At 36.0% G+C, this 24,979-nt stretch overlaps 1 protein-coding gene across 1 annotated transcript in view; it reads right to left on the bottom strand.

Annotated features, from left to right (window-relative positions):
• RNGTT (RNA guanylyltransferase and 5'-phosphatase) overlaps nucleotides 1-24,979 on the bottom strand; it is a 320,167-nt gene that overhangs the window by 230,475 nt on the left and 64,713 nt on the right. The window contains exon 9 of the mRNA XM_047102241.1: nucleotides 4,201-4,336. Coding sequence (XP_046958197.1) covers nucleotides 4,201-4,336 — 136 coding nt within the window. The remainder of the gene's footprint in view (nucleotides 1-4,200; nucleotides 4,337-24,979) is intronic.

The following is a 24,979-nucleotide window of genomic DNA, read 5'->3' as shown; positions in this document are numbered from 1 at the left end:
CGAGCATTCAGGTCACTTGGAAAGTGGGATTCCCTCTGTTAAATATATATTTTATGCATGTGATTTTCATCAGGATCATTCTATCATTGAGAATTTAAGTAAACATTCACAAGCCACTCCCTATCATCCCAATAGTGGATAAAAACCAGAAAGAGGAGCAAATTTCATCTTGGTTAAGACAAAAAAAAAGCATTCTCGTACAAATTCCAAAGAATTATTAGCCACACATAATTCAACCTGGCTCACAAAAAAGATTCAACATTGAAGAAAGTTTGGAAATTTTTTACACGGAAATAGCATCCCTATAGAAAGGGAGACCTGAAGTTGCAGGAAGTTTTATAATAAAGACGTAGAGTCCCTTTTTCCTCCAAAGAAAGACAGTGAAGGTGTGGCCAAGAGATAAACCATATAACCCAAAACAGCAGAGAAAGATGAATGGTCTTAAGACAAGCCTACCAGAGATTACTCTGCAGGGAAAAGTATAAGCTCATTGTTGTATAGATTTGCACATGAAGTACAGCCTAACTTCTTAATCAAACAGCGTATTCACCCAAAAGCTAAAGAGAGCAAAATCTAAGCGGCAAACTTCAGAATGGCCAGGAGATTGGGTACACCTGGACTGCCAAACATTAACCTGTATGCTAAAGTCAGAGTATTAAAATCAACCTAAAACTACCACTGAAAGACCAAAATATTAATGGAATGAAAAAACAAATCAAGAAAGAAACAATGATATATAAGGGAATCCACTATACAATAAAAATAATATATCCAATTAAAAAGGAAAAACAGACACAACAATAACGAAAAGGGAAAAATAGATTCACTGAATGGTGTTGAGACAACAGTTTAGACATTTGGAAATAAATAAAATCATACCCTTATCTTATTCCTTCTTTCAAAATGTATTTCAGATATTTCAGATATTCAAATGTATTTAAATATACAAATAATACCATAGAAATACAGGAAGGAAATACTGGTGGGTATTATAACAACTGTAAAGTAAAAATATGAATAGGAAGGAAAATGAGTAAAAATTTCTTAAAATGACACAAAAGGCAAATATTAATTACTAAGATGTTTCGGGTGCCTGGGTGGCTCAGTTGGTTTAGCGTCTGTCTCTTGATTTTAGCTCAGGTCACTATCTCACAGTGGTGGGATCAAGCCCCGTGTCAGGCTCTGCTCTGACAAAGCAGAGAGCATGCTTGGGGTTCTCTCTCCCCTTCCTCTCTCTGTCTCTCTCTCCTAAAATAAATAAATATTTTTTAAAAACCCTATTATAGTAGTTTATAATTTTACCAACATAAATTTACCTATATAAATTCAAACTCGTGCCACAGAAAACACCAAAAAGTAAAATACATTTTTTCCAATATCCATGTCAGAAATACCCTAGCGGACAAAAAACTCTTATAAATCAGTAAGAAAAAGGTGAAAACCCAATAGAAAAACATATAAAGGATCTGAGCCAGCAACTCAAAGAAGAAACACAGTAACTCATAAAGAATAAACTGTTAAACCTCATTAACAATTCACATAAATGCAAAAAAGAGGTAAACATTTACTTACTATGTCTCAGATACTGTTATCAGCACTTTATAAACTATCCAACTTAATCTTCACAACAGCACCAAAATCTAAGTACTATTTTTAGCCTCCCTTCACTACAGATGAAGAAACTGAGTAAATTATTTAAATCCCTCATAAAATAACTGATAAAGCCAGTAAGGCACCATCAGTTAAGCGTTAGGGCTCTTAACCACTATGCTATACTGTCCCATAAAATAAAAAAGAAGTCTTTCCCTCATCCAATTAGAAAATATTCAATTTTCAAAACCCAGCATTTAAGACAACGTACATATCCTTTATAAATGGTTCGTAGAACTGTGCATGTGTTTAAACGTTCTGGAAAGAAGGGTACCAGTTACATCTGTCAATATTTATAATTGGCATGCCACAGCATGGGGAACAAGGTATAGCCTACTACCATCCCTTTCTTAGAAGCACTACTCCTCCTGCACTCCAAGCGGGAGTGCTGCCATCAAGTGACCAGCCTCCAGTGTCACTCTTCCATGGATACGTAACTCAGGCAGGCCTTTTGAAGTTCTCCCTGGGGTTGACATATGGATGTTGGAAGAGAAAGAGTTTTCTTTCTGCTTGCACTATAATGCAATTTGCCTCTCATGTAAAAGAGCCTTAATGCAGAATGAGACCAAACAGACAAGTAAAGCAAAGAAAGAGAAAGAACTTGGCCAGTATCCTTTGAGCCCCCAGATCCAGCCAGAAGCAGGCCAACCTGAAACAATGATTTGTGCCAATAGAGTTCTTTCCTTCTTCAGTTACTTTAAGTTGGGCTTCAGTGACTTGCAATCAAAAGTTTCTTGATACACATTATAATCTCACCTCTAAGAATCTTAGTTATAAAACTGCACAAATGTGAAAGGAAAAAGATACAAGGATATGCATTCAAGTGTCTTACCAAAAAAAAAAAAAAAAAAAGTCAAAATGCCCACCAAAGAGGACTGGTTAAATAAATTACAGAAGTGGGGCGCCTGGGTGGCGCAGTCGGTTAAGCGTCCGACTTCAGCCAGGTCACGATCTCGAACTCCGTGAGTTCAAGCCCCGCGTCAGGCTCTGGGCTGATGGCTCGGAGCCTGGAGCCTGTTTCCGATTCTGTGTCTCACTCTCTCTCTGCCCCTCCCCCATTCATGCTCTGTCTCTCTCTGTCCCAAAAATAAATAAAAATAAATAAATAAATAAATAAATTACAGAAGTGTTTCTTAAACTTGCCTGATTAGAATCACTTGAGCGTTTTCTTTTTTTTCTTTTCTTTTCTTTTTTTTTTTTTAAACAGTTTATTTACTTTGAGAGAGAGAGTATAGGAGAGGGGAAGAGAAAGAGGGAGAGAGAGAATCTCAAGCAGGCTTCATTCCATCAGCACAGAGCCTGACACAGGGCTCAATCCCTTGAACCGCAAGACTATGACCTAAGCCAACATCAAGAGTTGGATGCTTAACTGACCAAGCCACCCAGGCGCCTTTCACTTGCATGCTTATTGAAAGTACAGATACTCTGGCCCCTGGGAGAGTCTAATTCATTAGGTTGAGGTTGGGCTATTGAGATGGCTCATATTTTTAAAGAGCATCCCCTACAAAATTTTCACAGTCAAGATACTTGGATACCCCAAATTATAGTGTTTACATATACAATGGTACATCATTCAGACATTTATGTGAGAAAGGTGTCCAAAACAAATTGCTACATGGGGAAAAAAGACAAATCACAAAAATACATGTAATACTTGGTTCTCTTCACACAAAATATGTAGCTATACCTGTGTATATATATTTAACCAGAGCACTCATTTTTAATCAAAGCAGAGGTTCCAACATTATTCAGAATCTTACTGAGTCCCAACTACCCTAAAGCACCTATGTTCTGAGTTGCTATTACTAATAAAAATGTTATATACCACACAAGCAGACATAAGACAACACTGTGGCAAAGAGAAAAGTCTGGAACAATGTTCATCAAAATGGTAACAGAAGTTACTCCAATGGTAGGTTCAGGTGATTTTTACCAGCTTTTTTCTAATGTTCTATATACTATTTTAATTTTTATTTACAATGAATAAATATTTTCAGAATTGGTTAGAAGAAAGCTGTTTGTATGGAAGAAAGTTAAAATATTTTTAACCAAGTAATTTTATGGATTATTAAATATAGATTTTCTGAAATGGGAAAATTCTTATTAGCTTTCAAACTTCAAATGTTAAAGTACAGTAGTTGCTTTCAAAGGCATGATTCTCTTTAAAGAGCCAAGGGAAATGTGGTATGTTGTATCACTTAATTAAAATTCAATTTTGACATATAAAATAATAAAATTAGTCTTTTTGAACAAGAATTATTTTTTTTAATCACAAAGAACAAAAAAAATAGATTTAATTTTGTTCATTTACTCTCAGACTCAAGACAATGGTCAAGTGAAAACGAAGGTAAGAGATAAATGAAATTTAACATCCTAATAAAAACTAGATTTCTTTCTTTACAGGTCAATTATACCTCAATTTAAAAAAAAAAACTAAAAAAGAACTAGATTGTAAGTTTCCTATTGGATTAATAAAAATACAATTTGCAAGAGAAAGAAAACAACAATGTTTAATTTAAAAAACAAGAACAACAACAATATATGACTTACCCCATCCAAGAGAGTATTTGATAAATGTATACGGAGATCTTTACGAAATGGAAATTCCAGATTTGAAACATGAAACACCGAATTATCTCTATCAATCATAAAAACTTCATTTGTGCCATCAATCAACATCATATACCTGTAAATGAAACATTAAAAAAAGTAATATTGGTGTGCCTGGGTGGCTCAGTCGGTTAAGCGTCTGACTTCAGCTCAGGTCATGATCTCACAGTCCGTGAGTTCAAGCCCCGCGTCGGGCTCTGTGCTGACAGCTCAGAGCCTGGAGCCTGCTTTGGATTCTGTGTCTCCCTCTCTCTCTCTGCCCCTCCCCACTCATGCTCTCTCTCACTCTCAAAAATGAATAAATGTTAAAAAAACAAATTTTTTTTAATAAAAAAGAAGTAATATTAACAGTGCAATTCTAGCATAGGGTCGTAAGAAATAACAGTTCTTTTTCCTTAGACTTACAATAGTTGCATAAAATAACGTTCACTAGATCCCCCCACCTCCTGACCCCAACCATTATCATTCGGATTAAATTTTTAAAATATTTTTTTCTATAAAAACACCCATTTTTTTTTTTTGGAGACAATGTGATGTCAAAGAGCAACCTTATGTCCCATCTTAAGAGAGAATGGTTCTCTAACTTTTATTAGATCTTAAACATCAAAGTTTACAAAACACACATACATCTATATGTAACTACTGCATTTTCTTAGCCCAACAATTCTATGAATTAGTTATTACTCTCTCCACTTTGCACTAGGGAAAAAGAGGAAACAAGTGATTTGCAAATGGCTGGACCTCAAACTATCCAGTGTTCTTCTCCTACACTTCAGTTAGCAAAACAGCTAACCTTTCTCTTTGAATCAAGATTATGATATAGCCAGATATCATCATTTCAGGTACAATTCTCATTCATTTCTATAAAATTAAAGTTTTAAATATATTAAACATTAAACAAAATATCTTAAACATTTTCAACATTCCTAAGGATTTTTAATCAGTCCTTATCTTCTTAGAGCCAATCAATTTATGGGGCAATTTCTATACTTCAAAATTCATCATTCCTCAAATGGTCAAGTTACCATCACTGCTTCCCCATCAGTGGATCATCAAGAACGAAACTGTACTTCACACCATATATAAAAATAAAGTCCAAATGGATTCCAGTTGAGAAAATCACAGATGGATAGGCGGTGCTACCAAATGAATATGGCAATATGTGGGATGAAAATGAAGATGATATCCAGGTCCCAAAATCGCCAAAGGAGAAAAAGTTGACAGAAATAAGAAAGTTAAAGGCATAAGGCTCAAAAGAACAGAATTTTATTTTACTAAGTTGTTCTTGCTGGCTGTTCATTAAAAGAGTGTAAGAGTAATAGTCTGGATATACTACTGAGAATGAAGAATGCTGACCCACCTGCCCAACCTCCTGCCCAAAAGATATGTCAGAAAAAAGAAGCAACAACTGAAAGATGGAGCTCAATCAAGTTAAGGCCAGCGGGTAGAAGAAACATTAAAGGAAACCTTAAATGAAGAGATGGAAGGTAACATAACAGAGGTTAATATAACAGAGGATAATTTGTTTCCCATAAACAAATGTTCTAAAGAGCAAATATACATGTTTAGGAGAGGAGAGAAGAAATGGGAGAGCTGATTAAGGTAAAAGAAGTGTGTAACAAACAGGTTGAAGAGCAGCAAGGATGATGAAAAGAGCTTACATTTGGAGACTAAATTGGAAGCATGCTGTTACTAGTGTTTTCAAAATAATTAGTCCCAGCAGGCCCCTGGAGAGAAGGTGGAGAGCTCAGGCCCTTGCTACATATTGAAACAGCTGCAGCCCTAGCAGGTATGGGTTGTGGACAGTCAGGTTACATTAGGAAAAATAAAATCAGCCTCAGTCTGGAATGGCTCTGAGAGGCTCCTAAACCAACTACCAGGCCAGCAGGGTGGCAGACAACAGAAATACTTTGTTCCCAAAGCACTCCTGCACATGCTTTTCAAAAGCAGCAATTCCTGGTTGATAGGGAAAATCTAGATTCCCTGGAAGAAGTCAGCCTTGCCCTGGATTATGTTTCAAAGAAAATTTACATCACCATAAGGAAAGGTCAAATAAAAAGCAACTGTGATATCTTCTGCAAAAATGGTACTGAAGATATAATCCATCACGTTGTTCAAGGACTTAGGCCAGCACTTTCCAAAGCTTAATATTTGCTTTAAAATGTATTTCGTGGCAAAATGAATTAGTGAAACAATATATCTTTCTCCTAGAAAGTCAAGATATTAGGATGTCAAGGTGTTAAGAATATTTAGTTATGAGAAAACATAAAGTCTCCCTATTAAAAAAAAGAAAAAAAAAGAAGTCTCTTTATTGCAATAAAAAGGAAAAAAAGGCATCCAAAATGGTAAGGAAGAAGTGAAACTTTCACTATTTACAGATTACCTGATATTTAGAAAACCCTAAAGATTCCACCAAAAAACTACTAGAACTGATAAGTGAATTAAGTAAAGTCACAGGATACAAAAACCAACGTACCAAAATCTGTTGCATTTCTATACACTAATAGGGAAGCAACAGAAAGAGAAATTAAGAAAGCAATCCTGTTTACAATTGCACCAAAAATAATAAAATATCTAGGAATAAACTTAACCAAGGAGATGAAAGACTTGTACTCTGTAAACTATAAAACACTGATGAAAGAAATCAAAGTTGACACAAATAAACAGATATTCCATGCTTATGGACTGGAAGAAAAAATATTGTTAAAATGTCCATACTACCTAAAGCAATCTACAGATGTAATCCAATCCCCATCAAAATACCAATAGCATTTTTCACAAAACTAGAACAAATAATCCTAAAATGTTTGTGGAACCACAAGAGACCTCAAATAGTGAAAACAATCTTGACAAAGAAAAAACAAAGCTAGATGTATCACAATTCCAGACTTTAAGTCATAGTACAAAGCTGGGGTATTTAAAACAGTATGGTACTGGCACACACACACACACACACAAAAGACACACATAAATCAATGGAACAGACAGAAAGCTGAGAAACAAACCCATGAATATATGTTCAATTCATCTTCAACAACGGAGTTAAGATAATGTGATGGGAAACAGTCTCTTCAACAAATGGTATGGGGAAAACTGGACAGCTACATGGAAAAGAATGAAACTGGGCCATTTTCTTATACCATACCCAAAAATAAATTCAAAATGGGTTAAAGACCTAAATGTGAGACAGGAAACCATCAAAATCCTAGAAGAGAGCACAGGCAGCAATTTCTTTGACATTGGCCACAGCAACGTTTTTCTAAATAGATCTCTTTAGACAAGGGAAACAAAAGCAAAATTAACTATTGGAACTACATCAAAATAAAAAGCTTCTGCACAGCGAAGGAAACAATCAACAAAACCAAAAAGGCAATCTTTGGAATGGGAGAAGACATTTGCAAATGGCATATCTGATAAAGGGTTAATATCCAAAATCTATAAAGAACTTATACAACTCAAAATCTAAACACACACACACACACACACACACACACACACACACACAAATAATCCAACTAAAAAATGGGCAGAAGACTTGAACAGACACTTCTCCAAAGAAGACATACAGATCACCAACAGACACATGAAAAGATGCTCAACATCACTCATCATCAGGGAAATACAAATCAAAACTACCATGAACTATCACCTCACACCTGTCAGAATGACTAAAATCAAAAACACAAGAAAGAAGTGTTGGTGAGGATATAGAAAAAGGAACCCCCTTGCACTGTTGGTAGGAATGCAACAATGCAGCCAGTATGGAAAACAGTATGGAGTTTCCTCAAAAAAAAATCAAAAACAGAATTACTCGATAATCCAGCAATTGCACTACTGGGGATTTCCCCTAGGAATATGAAAATACTAATCCATTGCACCCCGTTGTTTACTGCAGCACTATTTACAATAGCCAAATTATGGAGGCAGCCCGAGAGTCCATTGATACATGAATGGATAAAGATGTGGTATACACATACAATGGAATATTACTCAGCCATAAAAAAAGAATGAAATCTTGCCATTTGCAACAACATGAATGGAGACAGAAAGTATATACTGCTAAAACAACATAAGCCAGTCAGAGAAAGACAAATATTATGATTTCACTTATATGTGGAATTTAAGAAACAAACAAAGAGAAACCAAGAAGCAGACTCTTAACTATAGAGAATAAGTTGATGGTTACCAGAAGAGAGGAGGGAAGGGGGATGAATGGAATAGGTAAAGGGGATTAAAGAGTACACTTATCATGATGAGCACTGGGTGATGAATAGAATTGTAGAAGCACTATATTGTACACCTGAAACTAATATAACACTTTATGTTAACTATACTGGAATCAAAATTAGAAACTTAAAAAAAAAAAAGAGTCTGTTTATCTTATTTATCCCATTATCCTTAAAACTTAATCCTGATATCTGTTAGTATTCAGCAGAATTAGTGGTCTACAGTCACAATTTGAGAATGGCTAAATTATGCTAATAAATTTTAAAATTCACAAAAAAGAGGTGGTTTTCCTCTTCTGTTCATATAATGACAAAAATTATATTTCCCTTTTCACTGGCTGCTCAGAAGCTCAGAATTAAATATAATGTTGAAACAGAATAAATATTCAATCCCAGGGTCCTGGCATATTTTTTTTTCCTGTCATACTTATTTTCTATTCATCCATACTTTAACACATATATATGAGATATATAGATATAGATATCTTACTACCAGACCTTTCTACTTCAAGTAGAATATTAAAAGAAAATACCGTCTATGTACACTTATTGTAAATAGATTTAAAAGATCAAGGAAAAAAGGCTTTAGAAGATAGAATTCAATATAAAGGATTGCTCATGGGAAACAAGCTTGCATCTGCAGAGAGATACCAGAGAAATTATTTAGCAGTTGGTATTCAGGGATTCTTCTGCACATATAAATTTTCAGGCTTTGGAACAAAAGTTTCTGGGGTATGATTTTTTTGGTTTGAATTCCAGTCATTCCAAATCATGTGTTCTTTTGTTATATGATATCTATGAAAAATAAGGAGCTTGTTCATGTTAGGGAGGAAAGATAAAGAATGTAAAAATATTCCACATGACTCCAAAGTCTCTGAAAGCAGCCAGATTCTTTAATAAAAAAAAAAAAAAAAAAAAAGGCCACTATCCCATATACTGTTATATGCTGGCAAGACACTAAACAAATAACCCAAGCATAGTTAAGTGTTGAAAAGGTAAAGTACACAGCACTACAGGAGCATACAAAAGGTGGGACCTGTCAGAGCGTGGGGGTGGGGAAAGACATCCCAGAGGGATTCTCATGGAGCTGATCACAGCACGTTATCATCACTTACTGAGCAATGACCATGCACGGAGCAAGGAGCAATGTTCAGAGTGCTTGACATTAACACATTTAAGCCTTACAGCAATCCTACCATGTAGGTAAAATTATTATCCCCATTTTCCAGATGAGGAAGCTGAAACACATATTAAGTAACTTGCTCAAAGTCATAAAGCCGGCCAAATAGCAAAGCTGATATTAAAACCCAGACAATAGCCTGTCTCTAACCTCCATAGTGTACTGCCTCTGGCATGCATTATGCAGGAGTTAGCCAAGCAACTATGGAATGGGAGGGTAAAGGAAAGGGAGGTAGGAGTGCTGACAGAGTTTGGCACACAGTCTACCAGGTGCAATATCTTTGAGACAAAAACGAATTTGCATGTTCTGGCAATTAAAAAAAATTTCAGAATACTAAGCATAAAGAGAAAAAGAGGAAATGGCATGGCTTGAGGCTAGAGAAGTAGTTCCAAACTTAGGAATTAACGAAAATCTCTTTTTCACTTTATTACTAGAAAATGGAAAATCCCTTCTAGGAAACAAACAGAAACTGTATGGGTAATTCAAACACAGGAGATTTAATAGAGGAAATTGGTTATATAGATATTGAAATGCTGAAAAGGTAAAAGGGGAAGGCTAAGGGAATCAAGAGATTAGTAACTGCAGGAAGCACTACCACCAAAGGGCTGGGGGAACAAAATGAAAGAAGTGCATCATGAGAAGCTAGGAACCTGGAGGAAGGGCATTATGGGGCTATGCCTGAAAGAGGGTGAGGAGGTCCACTGAGCTAGGTGTTCAAACCTCGAAGGAGTAGGCACCACATAGCTGATACCTTGGCCTCTAAGGAGAAGAGCCCTGCAGCTCAAGTTTGAAACTCTATGGAAGAGACACAGAAAAGAGGTTGCTCAAACTGCTAAGGGGACACAGCCCAGTGGGTGAGGAAGAGATGCAAGTGGCACTCCATCTATCTAGAATGTACCACCCAGAAGCTGGTACCTGTGAGAGGGAGCAGCAGGGCTGGTGCTGGGAGTATCAAAAGAAGCTGGAGAATGAAGTGATAGTTATGTTTGGCTGCTGGAGGTACAAAGAAACTAGAAACAAGCAAAGTCCTTTCTCTTATCTCCCAAATTCCTGCCAGGGCTCCCACTGTTAAAATCCAACAAGAAGTGAGCTGGCAAGGGGGTCTGAGAAATGTAGTTTGCAGAGTCCCAGTCTCCCACTATGATTTAAAAGGTGGACTAAAGCTGAAAAATAATAAGTAAATAAAAGGCAGACCACCGAAAGGCTTTTAGCAAAATTACAGCATAATCTGATTTGCATTTTTTAAAGTTCACCCCCACATAATGTGTTGGAACCAATCTGTAGACCAGAGATATTATGAAGCTTCTGTTGTATACCAAGTGGGACTACAGTAGCAAGGATTACTCAGAGGTAAATGGATAAACTCAAGACATTTAAGAGGCAAATTAACAGGACAATATGCTATGGATTAGATATGGGAGTGAGGATATAGGAGAAGTCAAGGATGACTACCTAGCTTCCAGCATGAGTAACTGGGTACACTTTATTTACTGAGCCATGGAGCATTTAAGGAGACTAACTATTTGATTTAGCTTGGCAGAAGTGACAGATCCCGTTTTAAATATGGATACAGAAATTTTTGTTTTCACACTGAAAACCAAAAGGCCTTTCCTCGCAACCAGGTTAGAAATAGGCTCAGGTTCTAAACTAGACAATCAAATATTCCCTTCATAAAAATTTTAAGTTCAATGAGTAACAGAGAGGCACAGGAATAGCTCAAAAATTATTCACAGCAACAGCAGAGTCACTGTCAACAAATGCCAATGGTGGCTTCCTACTCAAAGTGTTCCTGTGTCTGACCTTGCTCAGGTCCTTGATGCCTGCCTGCCCTTGATTCATACCCACTTTCCCAGACTGGTTCTCCTGAGAGCCTTCCAATTTATTCCTTTGCTGAAATTAGCCAAAGTCGGTTTCTACTGCTTACTGTCAATATAACGCTAATGGATATACTGGTTACTTTCTTTTTCTTTTTTTGCCCACTGTATAACAGGTGGATTCACGTACTGTAAATGTGCCTATGATGTAACCTCACTGGTATGTCCCCCAACCTACCCTTAATACCAGGGGTTACATGATCCTAGCTCTTTACATAATAATTTCATATGAAGATTCATGCCATCTATTTCCTGTCCTTCAACAGAGACAAGTGTGTAACGTTAAGCCCAGAGTTTACTTTCCCTTTGTATCTTTTCTCTTCTAAGAGTATACAGCCAAACCTCTACTGTTTCTATACCAGCTACATTTCCTCTCGTCTCTATTACCAACAGAATTGCACCCAAGTCCCTGAAACCTAATTCTCAAAGTTCTAAAAGTATACAGAAATAAATTCAGGTATACTAAAGTTTCTTACAAAGAAAATTCAGTTTAGAGACACTTCCCTAGATACAATTATAAACCTTAAGAGCAGGTGACCAGACTCTGCCCCCTACCTACCTACACTTGTCACACCCTGTTCTACAAACAATGCAAAACAGCTGACCTGATAGGTCAAACACCTGCTTTCTTCCTTCCCAATGGGGGGCTTTTGCACACTGCCTTTTTCTCTTACTAGCTCACTACTCAGTAAATTTTATCTACTGTAATCACTTTTACAAAGTACATCCATGTCTCCTTTAACCCAGTTTTTTTTTCCTGTTTCTTTCAACTCCTAAAAAAAAAATGTTATGTATATTTTACCAAAAACTTTCTCAAATAGAAAGACATTTTCCTCCTTCTTATCTCATTCACTTAGTTCCATTAATGAGCCTAAGAACACTCTGATCAAGGCTAGTGACATATCGATATCAAGCAAAACTGAAAGTCCTAAAAGACTTTCATCCACCTACACAAAATAATCAGTGTCACAGAGTCCCCTTCACAATCTCCATAATACTCTCACTCTCTTCCTTATCCTGTAAAAGCAAATCAGTATTCCCCAATAGAATTTTTAAACTAGTCAAAATAGTGTTTTTTATAAACTTCCTACATTTGTTACAATTTGGTTAGTTACCAGTGTTGGAATAGTACCTTCTGTCATTTTTCAAAGCTGACATATAGAGTAAGTAATATAGGTACCTTAGGAATTAAGCAAGCTCTATAGCCTAAGTTAGGAATCCAAACACCATTTAAACTAGAATTCTATGGAAACACAGCCTAAAGTCTACCAAAATAAGTTCAGGAATCTCAGAGAAAGACTTCTGGTAAGTTTAGGAATCACTGTTTGCATTACTTTCACAAAAGGAACAATAATTGATGATAGAACAAGGTAATCGTACACATGAACTTTACTTTTAAACTAATTGCTATTTACTTGTTTATGTGACAAAAATAACATTTCAACCCCCGAAAGAAAAACTATTTAAAAGACAAGTAAAGCTTTACCTTATTTCATCTTCCAGAAACTCAAAGAATTCACATGAAGGTCATTCTATTTTCACACTAACAGAACACACACACATATACAGTAATACCACCACCACCACCACCACCACCACCACCACCACCTGACCTTTTTAAAATTTTTGAATGCTGCTAACAATCACTGAAATGAAGATACAATTCTAACATATTCTCTTCATCAAAACTACCAAAATTTTCATTCAGCATTATAAAAGATTCCAACCCAACAAGCAATTTGATTTTGATTTACTGATTCTATAAGCACAGAAGTCTTCTTCAAAAAGATCAGCTCTTTTTTTAAGACATTAGGGAAAAATTAAGCAAATCTGAGTAAAGTATGGATTTTAGTTAATAAAAAAAGGATTAGCTCTTTTTTAATCCTCATATCACATCAATTTAAGGTCATGAAACAGATGTGATTAAGGTTTTATGGTCTTAAAGTCACTTTAAGCCCTCAGCTTCATTCTATTAAGTGATCACTTACATACACACAACAGTAATTAAACAGACAACATGTATTATTTAATTTTAAACTGCAAAGCCCATTCACTTCCCCACCAATTTAATTGTCAAATCTGTCTAACCATCCTTTGATCTTAGAATGTTGATTGGATATTAAATGGCAAGCCAATAGCATGCCACTGAACATTTAGACAACTCACCAACATGTAAACATCTTCTACCTAAGCACAGCCATCTTTATTTTATATGTTGTTTACACAGCAAATTTTCTTTTTTTTTTTAATATATGAAATTTATTGTTAGATTGGTTTCCATACAACACCCAGTGCTCATCCCAAAAGGTGCCCTCCTCAGTACCCATCACCCACCCTCCCCTCCCTCCCACCCCCCATCAGCCCTCAGTTTGTTCTTAGTTTTTAAGAGTCTCTTATGCTTTGGCTCTCTCCCACTCTAACCTCTTTTTTTTTTTCCTTCCCCTCCCCCATGGGTTCCTGTTAAGTTTCTCCGGATCCACATGAGAATGAACACATATGGTATCTGTCTTTCTCTGTATGGCTTATTTCACTTAGCATCACACTCTCCAGTTCCATCCACGTTGCTACAAAGGGCCATATTTCATTCTTTCTCATTGCCACGTAGTACTCCATTGTGTATATAAACCACAATTTCTTTATCCATTCATCAGTTGATGGACATTTAGGCTCTTTCCATAATTTGGCTATTGTTGAGAGTTACACAGCAAATTTTCTACTATGTCTCTTCATCTACTTTTTTTTGTTTAAGCTTAGTACTTGGTAAAACTTAGTCTATGGAAAAATCATCAGTCAAACAACTCTCACTTTTATTTCAATTTAGGTAATTCATCGCAAGCAAATCTTGAAGACCTAGGGGTATCTACCATCAAAAAAAAAAAAAATTACAAATTCTCAAAGCTTTCTCATTACAGTATGTGTGCTTATTTCTATTAATAGGTATTAATAATTTTCAAATATAGATGTTTGTTTCAAGACACCCCCTTCAACCAGCAAGATTTAGAGTATTGTTCAAAGCTTAAAAATCAACACTATAAAAGTTTAGCAAGGCATAGGACCCATGTCAGTTTCTAAATTCCTCCCTCCATTCCACAGAATTATTGATACATAATACAAATAATCAAGTGTGTAATAAGATATAGCGCAAATTTGTTCCAAACCACCCAACAATTAAAAAATAATTTAATCTGCTTACTTTGTTTACATGTGCCAATGGTACAAATGCTATCATTATGGGCTTTGGAAAGCCTATAATACCAGACTCAATAGTGCTTGCTATCTAGATCCCTAAAGAAACAAGCAGGCAGATTAGAACCAAAAATCTCATCAAATATTATGAAATGATTCTAACGGGCCAACTCCTAAGTATGTACTTTAACTTCAGAATTGCAACTTCTTTATCCCTTTCTCATTTTGCCATCCTCTACTGCTCAAAAATTTGTGCATGCCTGTTTCTAAGCCTATATGTCGTAATAGTACACCATCTTATTCCAAAATACATATCTTCAAACTCTTACTCAAAACTCCCTTCCATGAACTCTCTCATACCAAAAACAGATCCTATCCAAATCACTCTATCACTCCCAAGTTTTCCGAAAATTATAATTCTATTATGTACAACAAATAATCGCCTCTGGTAGAAGAAAAGCATACAGGAAGAAAGTATGATCCTTAAAATCCATTTTAAGGAGCTTCAGCTTTACTTTGTAGTTGATCATATTTATAGCTGAAATGAAAAAAAAAACATTAAAAAAATGATATACTCTAAATTTATTTGCCAACTTTAGAGTTAAAGGTATTTGTATTATATACCATTAATTATATGTGAATATATAGTAAATAAGGTTGAAGATATCTAAGGCAAGATAGAAGGCATCAACAAAGAAAAACACATGGAATGGGGTGCCTGGGTGGCTCAGTCGGCTGAGTGTTCAATTATTTATTTCAGCTCAAATCATGAGCCCAGGGATGTGGATCAAGTCCTACATCAGGCACCATGCTAAGCGGGAGCCTCCTTAAGATACTCTCTTTCTCTCTCCCTCTCTCTAAAATAAAATTTAAAACATTAAAAAAAGAAAGATACATGGAAGTCTACAATGGTAGTTAAGAACATGTATCCCAGACACTCTTCTTAGGTCTGTGATTCTGCACAAATCACTTGACTGCTCTGAGACTCAATTTCCTGGTCAAAAGTCTTCACCTCTCAGGGTACTTGAAAGAATTAAATAAGGTAGTCATCGAGATAAAAAGCTTCTGCACATTGAAGGAAACAATCAACAAAACTAAAAGGCAACCTACTGAATGGGAGAAGATATTTGCAAATGACATATAGGATAAAGAGTTAGTATCCAAAATCTATAAAGAACTTATCAAACTCAACACCAAAAAAAACCAACTAATCCAGTCATGAAATGGGCAGAAGACATGAATAGACACTTTTCCAAAGAAGACATCCAGATGGCTAACAGACACATGAAAAGATGCTCAACATTGCTCATCATCAAGGAAATACAAATCAAAACCACAATGAGATACCACCACATACCTGTGAGAATGGCTAAAATGAACAACTCAGGAAAAAAACAGGATGTTGGCAAGGATGCAGAGAAAGGAGAATACTTTTGCACTGTCGGTGGGAATGCAAACTGACACAGCTGCTCTGGAAAACAATATGGAGGTTCCTCAAAAAATTAAAAACAGAACTACCCTACAACCCAGCAATTGCACTACTAGGTACTTATCTGAAGGATACAAAAATGCTGATTTGGTGCACATGTACCTCAATGTTTATAGCAGTGTTGTCAACAATAGCCAACTTATGGAAAGAACCCAAATGTCCATCAACTGATGAATGGATATAGATGTGATGTATATACACAATGGAATACTACTCTGTGATCAAAAAGAATGAATTCTTGCCATCTGTAACAACATGGATGGAGCTAGAGTATATTATGCTAAGCAAAATAAGTCAGAGAAAAACAAATATATGATTTCACTCATATGTGGAATTTAAGAAACACAACAGATGAACACAGGGGAAGGGAAGGAAAAATAAGATAAAAACAGAGGGAGGCAAACCATAAGAGACTCTTAAATACAGAGAACTGAGGGTTGCTGGAGGGGAGGTGGGTGAGGAGATGAGCTAAATGGGGGATGGGCATTAAGAAGGGCACTTGTTGCGATGAGCACTGGGTGCTATTTAAGTGATGATGAATCACTGGGTTCTATCCCTGAAACCATTACTACAATGTATGTTAACTAATTTGAATTTAAATAATTTTTTAAAAAATAATTAAATGAGGTAGTACACCCATGTTCATTTCATAACAGCACTACTCACAACAAACAACTAAATTGTGTGAGCAACCCAAGTGTCCACTGACAGATGAATGGGTAAGAAAATGTGGTACACAGTGGACTATTATTTACCATTTAAAAAGGAAATTCTGACGTGGCACAACACAGATGAACTTTAAGGGCATTGTGCTAATGATATAAGTCAATCACAAAAAGACAAGATATTGTATGGCTCCACTTATATAAGGTACCTAGAATGATAAAAGTCAGACAGAAAGTAGAATGGTGGTTGCTAGGGGCTCGGAGAAGAAGGGAATAGAAACTATCATTTAATGGATATAGTGTTTTAGTTTTGCATGATGAAAAGAGTTCTGAAGAGGAAAGCTAGTTGACATTTGTGTACATTATGAATGTATTTAATATCACTGACCTTAAAAATGGTTAAGATGTTACCATCTTAAAGATGTTAACATCTTTCATGTTATATATATTTTACCACAATAAAAATAATAGAAAGAGAGAAGGAATTAAGCAAGTTACTACATGAAGGGTTCAAAAAGTACCCAGTACATGGTAATAAAATGTCAGCTATTATTATATTGTGTCCAAGGCACATAGCAGTAGTTCATCAAAGCTGGATATCATTCTCATTAATACTACAACTAGTATTTTACACAATCCAAAAAAGAGTTTAGGTTACTGACAAAACAAACTCCGGGTAAGACAGAAAGGATCAGTGTTAAAACTCTGTAGACAGGAAAAAAGACAATCCTTCTAATGAGAGAAGAAAAAGAGATAAATGCACAAATTTTGAAATGTAGAAAAACAAACCATAGATTACCCACAGCCCACAAACTCAAGCTTGTAAGTATATTTACACAAAAGTAGACAGCAACTACAGCAGTTACTTAATTCATTTCTCCATGAATAGGTGTCATCCAAGTAAGTTCTGTAAAATCAGAAGCTGTACTACTTGAGTGAGCAATGACTCAAAACAGAACTCAAATTAAAAAACAAATCAGGTGGATTTCTCAATCTGTCAAGAAACTTGTTTTCTAAACACTAGAATGATAAAAACAAAACTGAGCCTAAAATATTCCAGTGTATTGCAACAGTTTCGTAAGATTTACTAACAAGAATGGTACATATAAATATACAATAACTCCAAAAGCTATTGTATATAATAGAAAATTATGTTTTAATCCCACAATCTAAAATAAAATTAGTGACAGCATAAACTAAATTATAATTAAACTTACCTAAGTTGATATTTCCCTTACCAACACCCTCCCCCCCCAAAAAAAAACGTAATCATAAAATAAGAGCTGACTGATAAAGTCCCCTCCTATGTACAAGTTTACAAAATCAACTAATTAGCAGAGTTAAGGTAAATCTAACAAGTAGAATATCAAAGCATGCCTTTCAACCAGTGAACAGAACAGTCAAATCTGGACTGAATTTATTTGCTACCTGCAACATGCATCTTGCTAATTGCCACTTCAGTGGACTAGAGTATGCTCTGTCTTCCTTTCCACCAATCTACAAAGAATTAGAAAATCAGGAATCTTAAAGGAGTAGAAGAGTTCTCACATAGTCCCACTTCACCCAAGTAGCAGGTGCACATACGTGAGCACACGTACACATTTACCTCACCTCCAGCCCTGCAACAAACCTAACACCACATAAGGCACAAGAAAAGCCAGGCTAGATTTAAATGCAAGTACACAGACACTACCAAAGACACAAAATCTAGTCATATTACCTCCTCCAGTTCTTACAGGTCTGAAAATAAAGTATGCATTAATAGTCACTTCACATAAACAGAAACTTACGATTTACCCTTCTATAGGAAGAAGCTTCTACCTCAAAAACTAGATTTGAATATAGATATTTTTAATACCTTCTAAGTTCACTTAAATTTGTTTCTCAATGGTTACCTAAAGTCCAAAATGTAAGCACTCCAAAACAGTAAGTGGACACAGACATAGTTGAAAAAATTCTAGTTCTTCAAATCCTCAAAAGCAATACAGTTAGAAGACAATCTTATGATACATTTTAAAAATTCAAGATGAATCAAGTTGGCTATTCATTAAAAATGAGTTGCCATTTAATTAGGTGGAAAGGAAGATTTCTCCTGGTTTTTAAATATTTCCTACACAAAGAAGTATGGCTTTTTTGCCACATTAAAAAAATAAAAGCACGGGGCACCTGGGTGGCTCAGTCAGTTAGGTGTCCGACTTCAGCTCAGGTCATGATCTCACAGTTCATGAGATGGAGCCCCATGTCGGGGTCTGTGCTGACAGCTCAGAGACTGGAGTCTGCTTCGAGCTGAATGGCTTTCTCAAGGTCACACAAGAACACAGGGGCAGAACCAGGATGCGAAAGTGGCTCTGAGCCCCCACTTGGATGTCCCACAGTATACTCTGCCCTTCTCCACCTTCTTCTGTTTTCAGGCTCTTGGGCTTGGCTTTCCTTCTTCCAAGGATTCTGTGACTCCCTCTCTCTCTACCCCTCCCCTGTTCACGCTGTCTCTCAAGAAATAAATAAACATTAAAAAAAAATTTTTTTAATAAAAATAAAAGCCCAACAATTGCTAATTAGGTATAGGCTGCTGAACATCCTGAGAAAATGGAGTAGATTCTTGCTACTTAATATGTGGTCCTTGGACTAGCAGCCCTGGCATTGCCTGAGAACTAGTTAGAAATGCAGAACCTTGGGCCTCACCCCAGACTTCCTAAATCAGAATTTACATTTTAACAAGATCCCCAGGTGATTCATATGCACATTAAATGATGAAAAGTTCTGGATTAAACAGCCTCTAACCATCCTTAACATTCAAACTGCAAACTAAGATAGAAAAGCCAAACAGATGAAATCAAACAAAAAATTAAAAAATTTCTTAAACATATGGAAAAATGAAGCTTTTGCTAAAGTGCCTGTCCAAAAGTCGATTCCAAATAGATTTTTTTCTCTCTTCTTAGCTATAGAAATATTCTTATTTTGATGACAACTCAGGTAAAAGGAACAAATGGGAGTACAAAAGAGCAGAAAAAGAAGACCAAGCAAGATCATCAGTTAGTCCCAATCACAGTCTTCTAGTTTTCACATTTTATATTACGCAACTTTTGAAATTTTTTATTTTATTTTTTTTGAGAGAGTGTGTGTGAGGGGGCAAGGGTGTGCTAGTCGGGGAGGGGCAAAGGGAGAGGAAGAGAGAATCTTAAGCAGGCTGCATGCCCATCTCAGAGCCAACGCAGGGCTCCGGTCTCCATCTCACAACCATGAGATCATGACCCCGGGAGAAATCAAGAGTTTAACTGACTGAGCCACCCAGGCACACCCTATATTATGCAACTTTTGAAACTGACTACTGGCTAGACTAACTGAATGAATGCTAATATAGTCTACTTACAGTAAAAGCTTCCAATGAGTCCCACAAAAGGTTCACCTAATAGCCCTTGAATTATAATTGAAAATGGAAAATAAAATGTTGGGGGGGGGGTTGCCTGGGTGGCTCAGTCAGTTGAGCATCTGACTTCAGCTCATGATCTCACGGTTTGTGGGTTCGAGCCCCATGTCGGGCTCTGTGCTGATAGCTTGCTCAGAACCTGGAGCCTGCTTTGGATTCTGTGTCTCCTTCTCTCTCTGTCCCTCCCCTGCTTACACTCTATCTCACTCTGTCTCTCAAAAATAAGTAAATATTAAAAAAAAAAAAAAAACTGTTGGGGGTATGACTAGGGGCAAATTACTATAGGGTCTTCCTGTGCCCCCTGCAGGACAAGTCCTTGGGGATGTCTTGGTAAGGTGACATTACCCCCTTTCTTTTATTCTTCCACTCACCAGAGTTAAGTAGTCTGCTTCCCTTTCCACAGCAAATTTTCATTTCCCTGTCTTCTGAACCACTATGGAAAACACTCTCTTACCACTATTTCAAACCCAGCTCTTTGACGTTCCTCAAAGACCACTGGGCTAACCAACTGACTCAGCATTCCAGGTGGCCTACCTTATAAATCCCTAAGAATAATTCAAGAAAAAGTAAGAGTTAACATTAAAAATTTAAATCAGAGTTTCAAGGCTCAGTAATCATTAAAACTCTGACACATTTAAAAATATAAACAAAAGGTTTAACCAGGCACCAGCAGTAACAATTCTCTTTCTTTGTCCCAAGTACCGAACTGCCCATTGGCCAGAAGTTACATAGATTCTGGATTTATACCAATTATTAGTCAGCACTGTCCAGCTCAGGGTATTTCCCCTCATGACTTCCTTCTTGTTGCCCCTCTTGCCTTTATTACTCACCCTTCACTAATCATTCTCCTAAGAACTCCTACAGTCTTAGAGTTTAGGCCATGTCATTTACATGCAATTGTATTTCATGTTGTAGTCTCGTGCATTCCCATGTTAATACAGCAATTTGATTTTGACCCATTCAAGCGCCTGAACCAGGTCTTTTAATTTTTTTTTTTTTTTAAGATTTTTGTAAGTAATCTCTGCACCCAACATGAAACTCATACTCATGACCCTGAGATCAAAAGTCACAAGCTCTACTGACTGACCCAGCTAGGCACCCCATGAACAAGGTCTTAAATTTTCTTTTAAATATGCACTTCTCAACTAATTTTTCTCTCAAAACTTTGCCACTGAAAGTGACCACACATTAGAATATTTTATTTGGTATTTCCAAGCACATGGTCAGAACAGCTACCATTTAAAACATGTCAAAAATTAGGAATTTTCTTTAAAGCAAACAACATCTTTTTATTTTCATATCATTTCTACCAGAGCAATGAATATTTTGTTACTTATTTTAATAAAAGGGAGAGAAAGACCTCATCTATAACGATTTTACTTGTAACACAGATATTATACTTTACCGTAAAGATCCTCAACTTCTTATGTTAAACTTATAAAGGGAACTAATAGTACAACTAAGGTATTTTTAAGAAAGACATACACATAGGGAAAACGTAAGTAAGACTATATCTAAGAGCACCAATCGTTCTAAATTAATTTTAATTTTTCCATTCATTAGTAAATAATACTTAATGGATCACACTATTACAAATTAACTGGTTTCCACTAGTCTTTGTTCATGTTCGCATAAAAGCACCAGGAGATATTCTAGATGAACCACTCTCAATAGCTAAATACTAAATACAAGTAGCTAAATACTAGTGAGGCTACAAAAATAAATATAATATAGACTCATAATATCAAGGCAACTACCAAGGCCAGATCACAGAGTAGACTCAATGTTCAGTTGCTTAAAGTTACAACGTAAGCAACAATTTCATTTGTTGTACTTATATACTGTAGTCTGTACCTCTAGCAACAAGTTTGTATCATCGGCTACTATAACACATAAAAGGCTTAAATATCATTCTAAATAATTCACGAAGAGACAAAATTTAGTTCTCTGCCCATGCAAAAGTATTTTAAAAATTAAATTTTCTAAATTCCAAAATGTTGCTAAAATAAAATGTGTCCAAGAAAGCTCACCTGCCAGCAAAAATATCAGCAACAGCAGCAACATTAGAGCTGGGCTGAAAGCCAGAAACGCAGTGTACCAGGATGGGCTGCCTATAAAATCTTCAAATCAGACCTCCCAATTTTAAAAAGAACTGTCAGAATTACTCATTTTCAATTTCTTTAACTAGTTCACAGATACTAATGCAAACTTTTGGAAACCAAATTACCATAAACATGAAGAAAATGAATATAGTCCCCCAAGAAAGTAAAAATACTATATATGATTTTTAAAGAAAGCATATGGTCATAGAAATTTCTTTCCTAAAATATAATAGAGCACATATGTCAAAATCACTACTCTATATACCACACACAAATCAAATGACTTTTCTATCCTAGGACCATAAATTTCACTATCTAAAATAAAGGAGTTACATTCCAGCATCAAGTTTTTCTGTTAGACTCCTTTGCTCCCAACACAGACAAGTGAGAGCAAAAAAGCCCACATGGGATTAAAAAAAACAAACAAACAAAAAAACTTCACATCATTCTTTCACTCTTTGAGATTCCTATGTAAGAACAATGCATTTTTCTGAAGCAGACAAAATACTTTTAGGGATTTTAATATAGTGTAATCATAATTTACAAAAATACTTCCAAAATGACACTACCATTTTGATGCAATGCACCAAAGAATATGTCAACATTATCAAAACTACCATGCTTTCGATACTCTTATATACATGATTCTCCCTAATCCTTACTAAATTCCTAAACATCCCAAACTAATATTATAGGTATGTAACAGATGTAGAATGCACTGGGAACCACTAGAATTCTACTGCTACAAAAGCAGCCTGAATTAAAGCTGTTACTCTGCTGCCACCTAGTGAGGTAATAAAATGCCAGAACCAAATCAAAAGTGACTGGAAAAAAATTTTTCAGGGATATGATAAAAAAATCTTTCAGGGATTAATAAATCATTAAAATATACTAGTTTAGAACATGATCTTTAAAATACACTCCATAAAATGCTACAATTTTACTTTAAAAAAGATATGTGTATATTCCCATAAACATATTCTAGAGCATAAAGAATATAGCAATAATTACAATAAACTATCATATGTAAAATAACTCATATGAAAAAAATTACCTAAAACACTATCACAGTATGGTTATAAAAGCAAAATTTTCAAAACAATCTAAATTTCTATCCATACAGGATTTGTCCAATAAATTATGGTACATTCTATACAATGGAATATAGGAGATCCAGTATGAGTCCTTTTCCTCCTGAGACATTATCAAAATAACAAAAAAAAAAAAAAAAAAAAACTTTTTACATACATACATAGCCATCTGGTGATTTTAAAAATATGACCACAAGTCCATAAATTCTTTGACACTCCCCACCCTTCAAAAAGTGGAACTTAATTTTTCTCCCCTTCAGTGAAGGCTGGATTTGTATCTCACTTCCAGCAAACAGAATATGGCACAAGTGATTTTATGTCATATTTGAGATTAGATTATAAAAGACTACTTCCATCTTGGATATCTTGGAGTAACTACTCTCTCTGTTAGATCACTTGCTCTTTGGGGATGTTGGTTGCCATGTGGTAAAGACTCGGGCAGCTGTAGGGACCCACTTGGAACCCCAATGTTTGTATGACAAGTATTTTAAGCTGAAGACAGTTGAGACTCAACAGATGAAGAATAAAGCCTCCTCAGAGCTTCACTTAGCTGACTAAAAGCAGAAACTTCTGGAAGTAGAGCTGCCATAAATTCCCTCTTTAGGGAGGTTTTACTCCCAGAAAGGAAAGTAAGAGTGAAACTATCTTAAATCCCCTAGGGGGCAGGGGGAGCATTACAGCCCTGAAGAAGACAGAAAAAGACCACTCACCCCAGCATAAACAAACATTATTATGAACTTTCTTATTTCCCATTTGTTCCCCTAAAAACACATTCGCCTTTCCCAAAGAAACCCTTTTGTTCTTTACACAACAGTCTTTCCTTCCCGCTCCTTCTTCCCTATTAACTTAGGTATATAAACCCCTAACTTGAGTCTTTTAGCAAACCACTTCTTTTGTGCACTCCTATATGCATATGAATAAACTTTGTTGGGTTTTTTTTTCTTTTCGGTCTTTTGTCAGTTTAATTCACTGGCCCCCAAACACAGAATCTAAGAGGGTAGAAAAAAAGGTTCCTCCCCCCACCCCAGCAGCCTGTGGACAGACCCACAGTGCAAGGAATGGAGGCTTCAGGTCTAAAGCCAGTGAGGAACTGAGACATGGAGCCCTGAGATGACAGCAGGCTTGGAAAAGCTTGATGGCAACCTCATAAGAGCCATAACCACACAACTGAATTGCTCTCAAAATCTATGAGGTAATAAATATTTGTAGCTTATTTAAGCTGCTAACTTTGGGGGGTAATTTTGAGGTAATTTGTTAGGTAGCATTAGATAACTAATGCAACACACAACGATGAAGATAATGAAATGAGGGGGGAAGAGCATCTGCAGATGAACTATTTCAATAAATTTCTGGTCAACAAGAAATAGATGGAGAAGTGCCAAGAACCACTGCACAGAGGTTACAACATCCACAAATGAAGCTGCCCATTCTGCAAGGCCCCAAAGAAGACCCAGACAACTACAAAGGATGACTAGAGTA

This window comes from Lynx rufus, unplaced genomic scaffold (assembly GCF_022079265.1).
Source record: "Lynx rufus isolate CCGP_SWC_20201006 ecotype Redwood Valley unplaced genomic scaffold, mLynRuf1.p SCAF_6, whole genome shotgun sequence".
Taxonomy (NCBI): Eukaryota; Metazoa; Chordata; class Mammalia; order Carnivora; family Felidae; genus Lynx; species Lynx rufus.
This window is presented reverse-complemented; position numbering and strand designations above follow the sequence as displayed.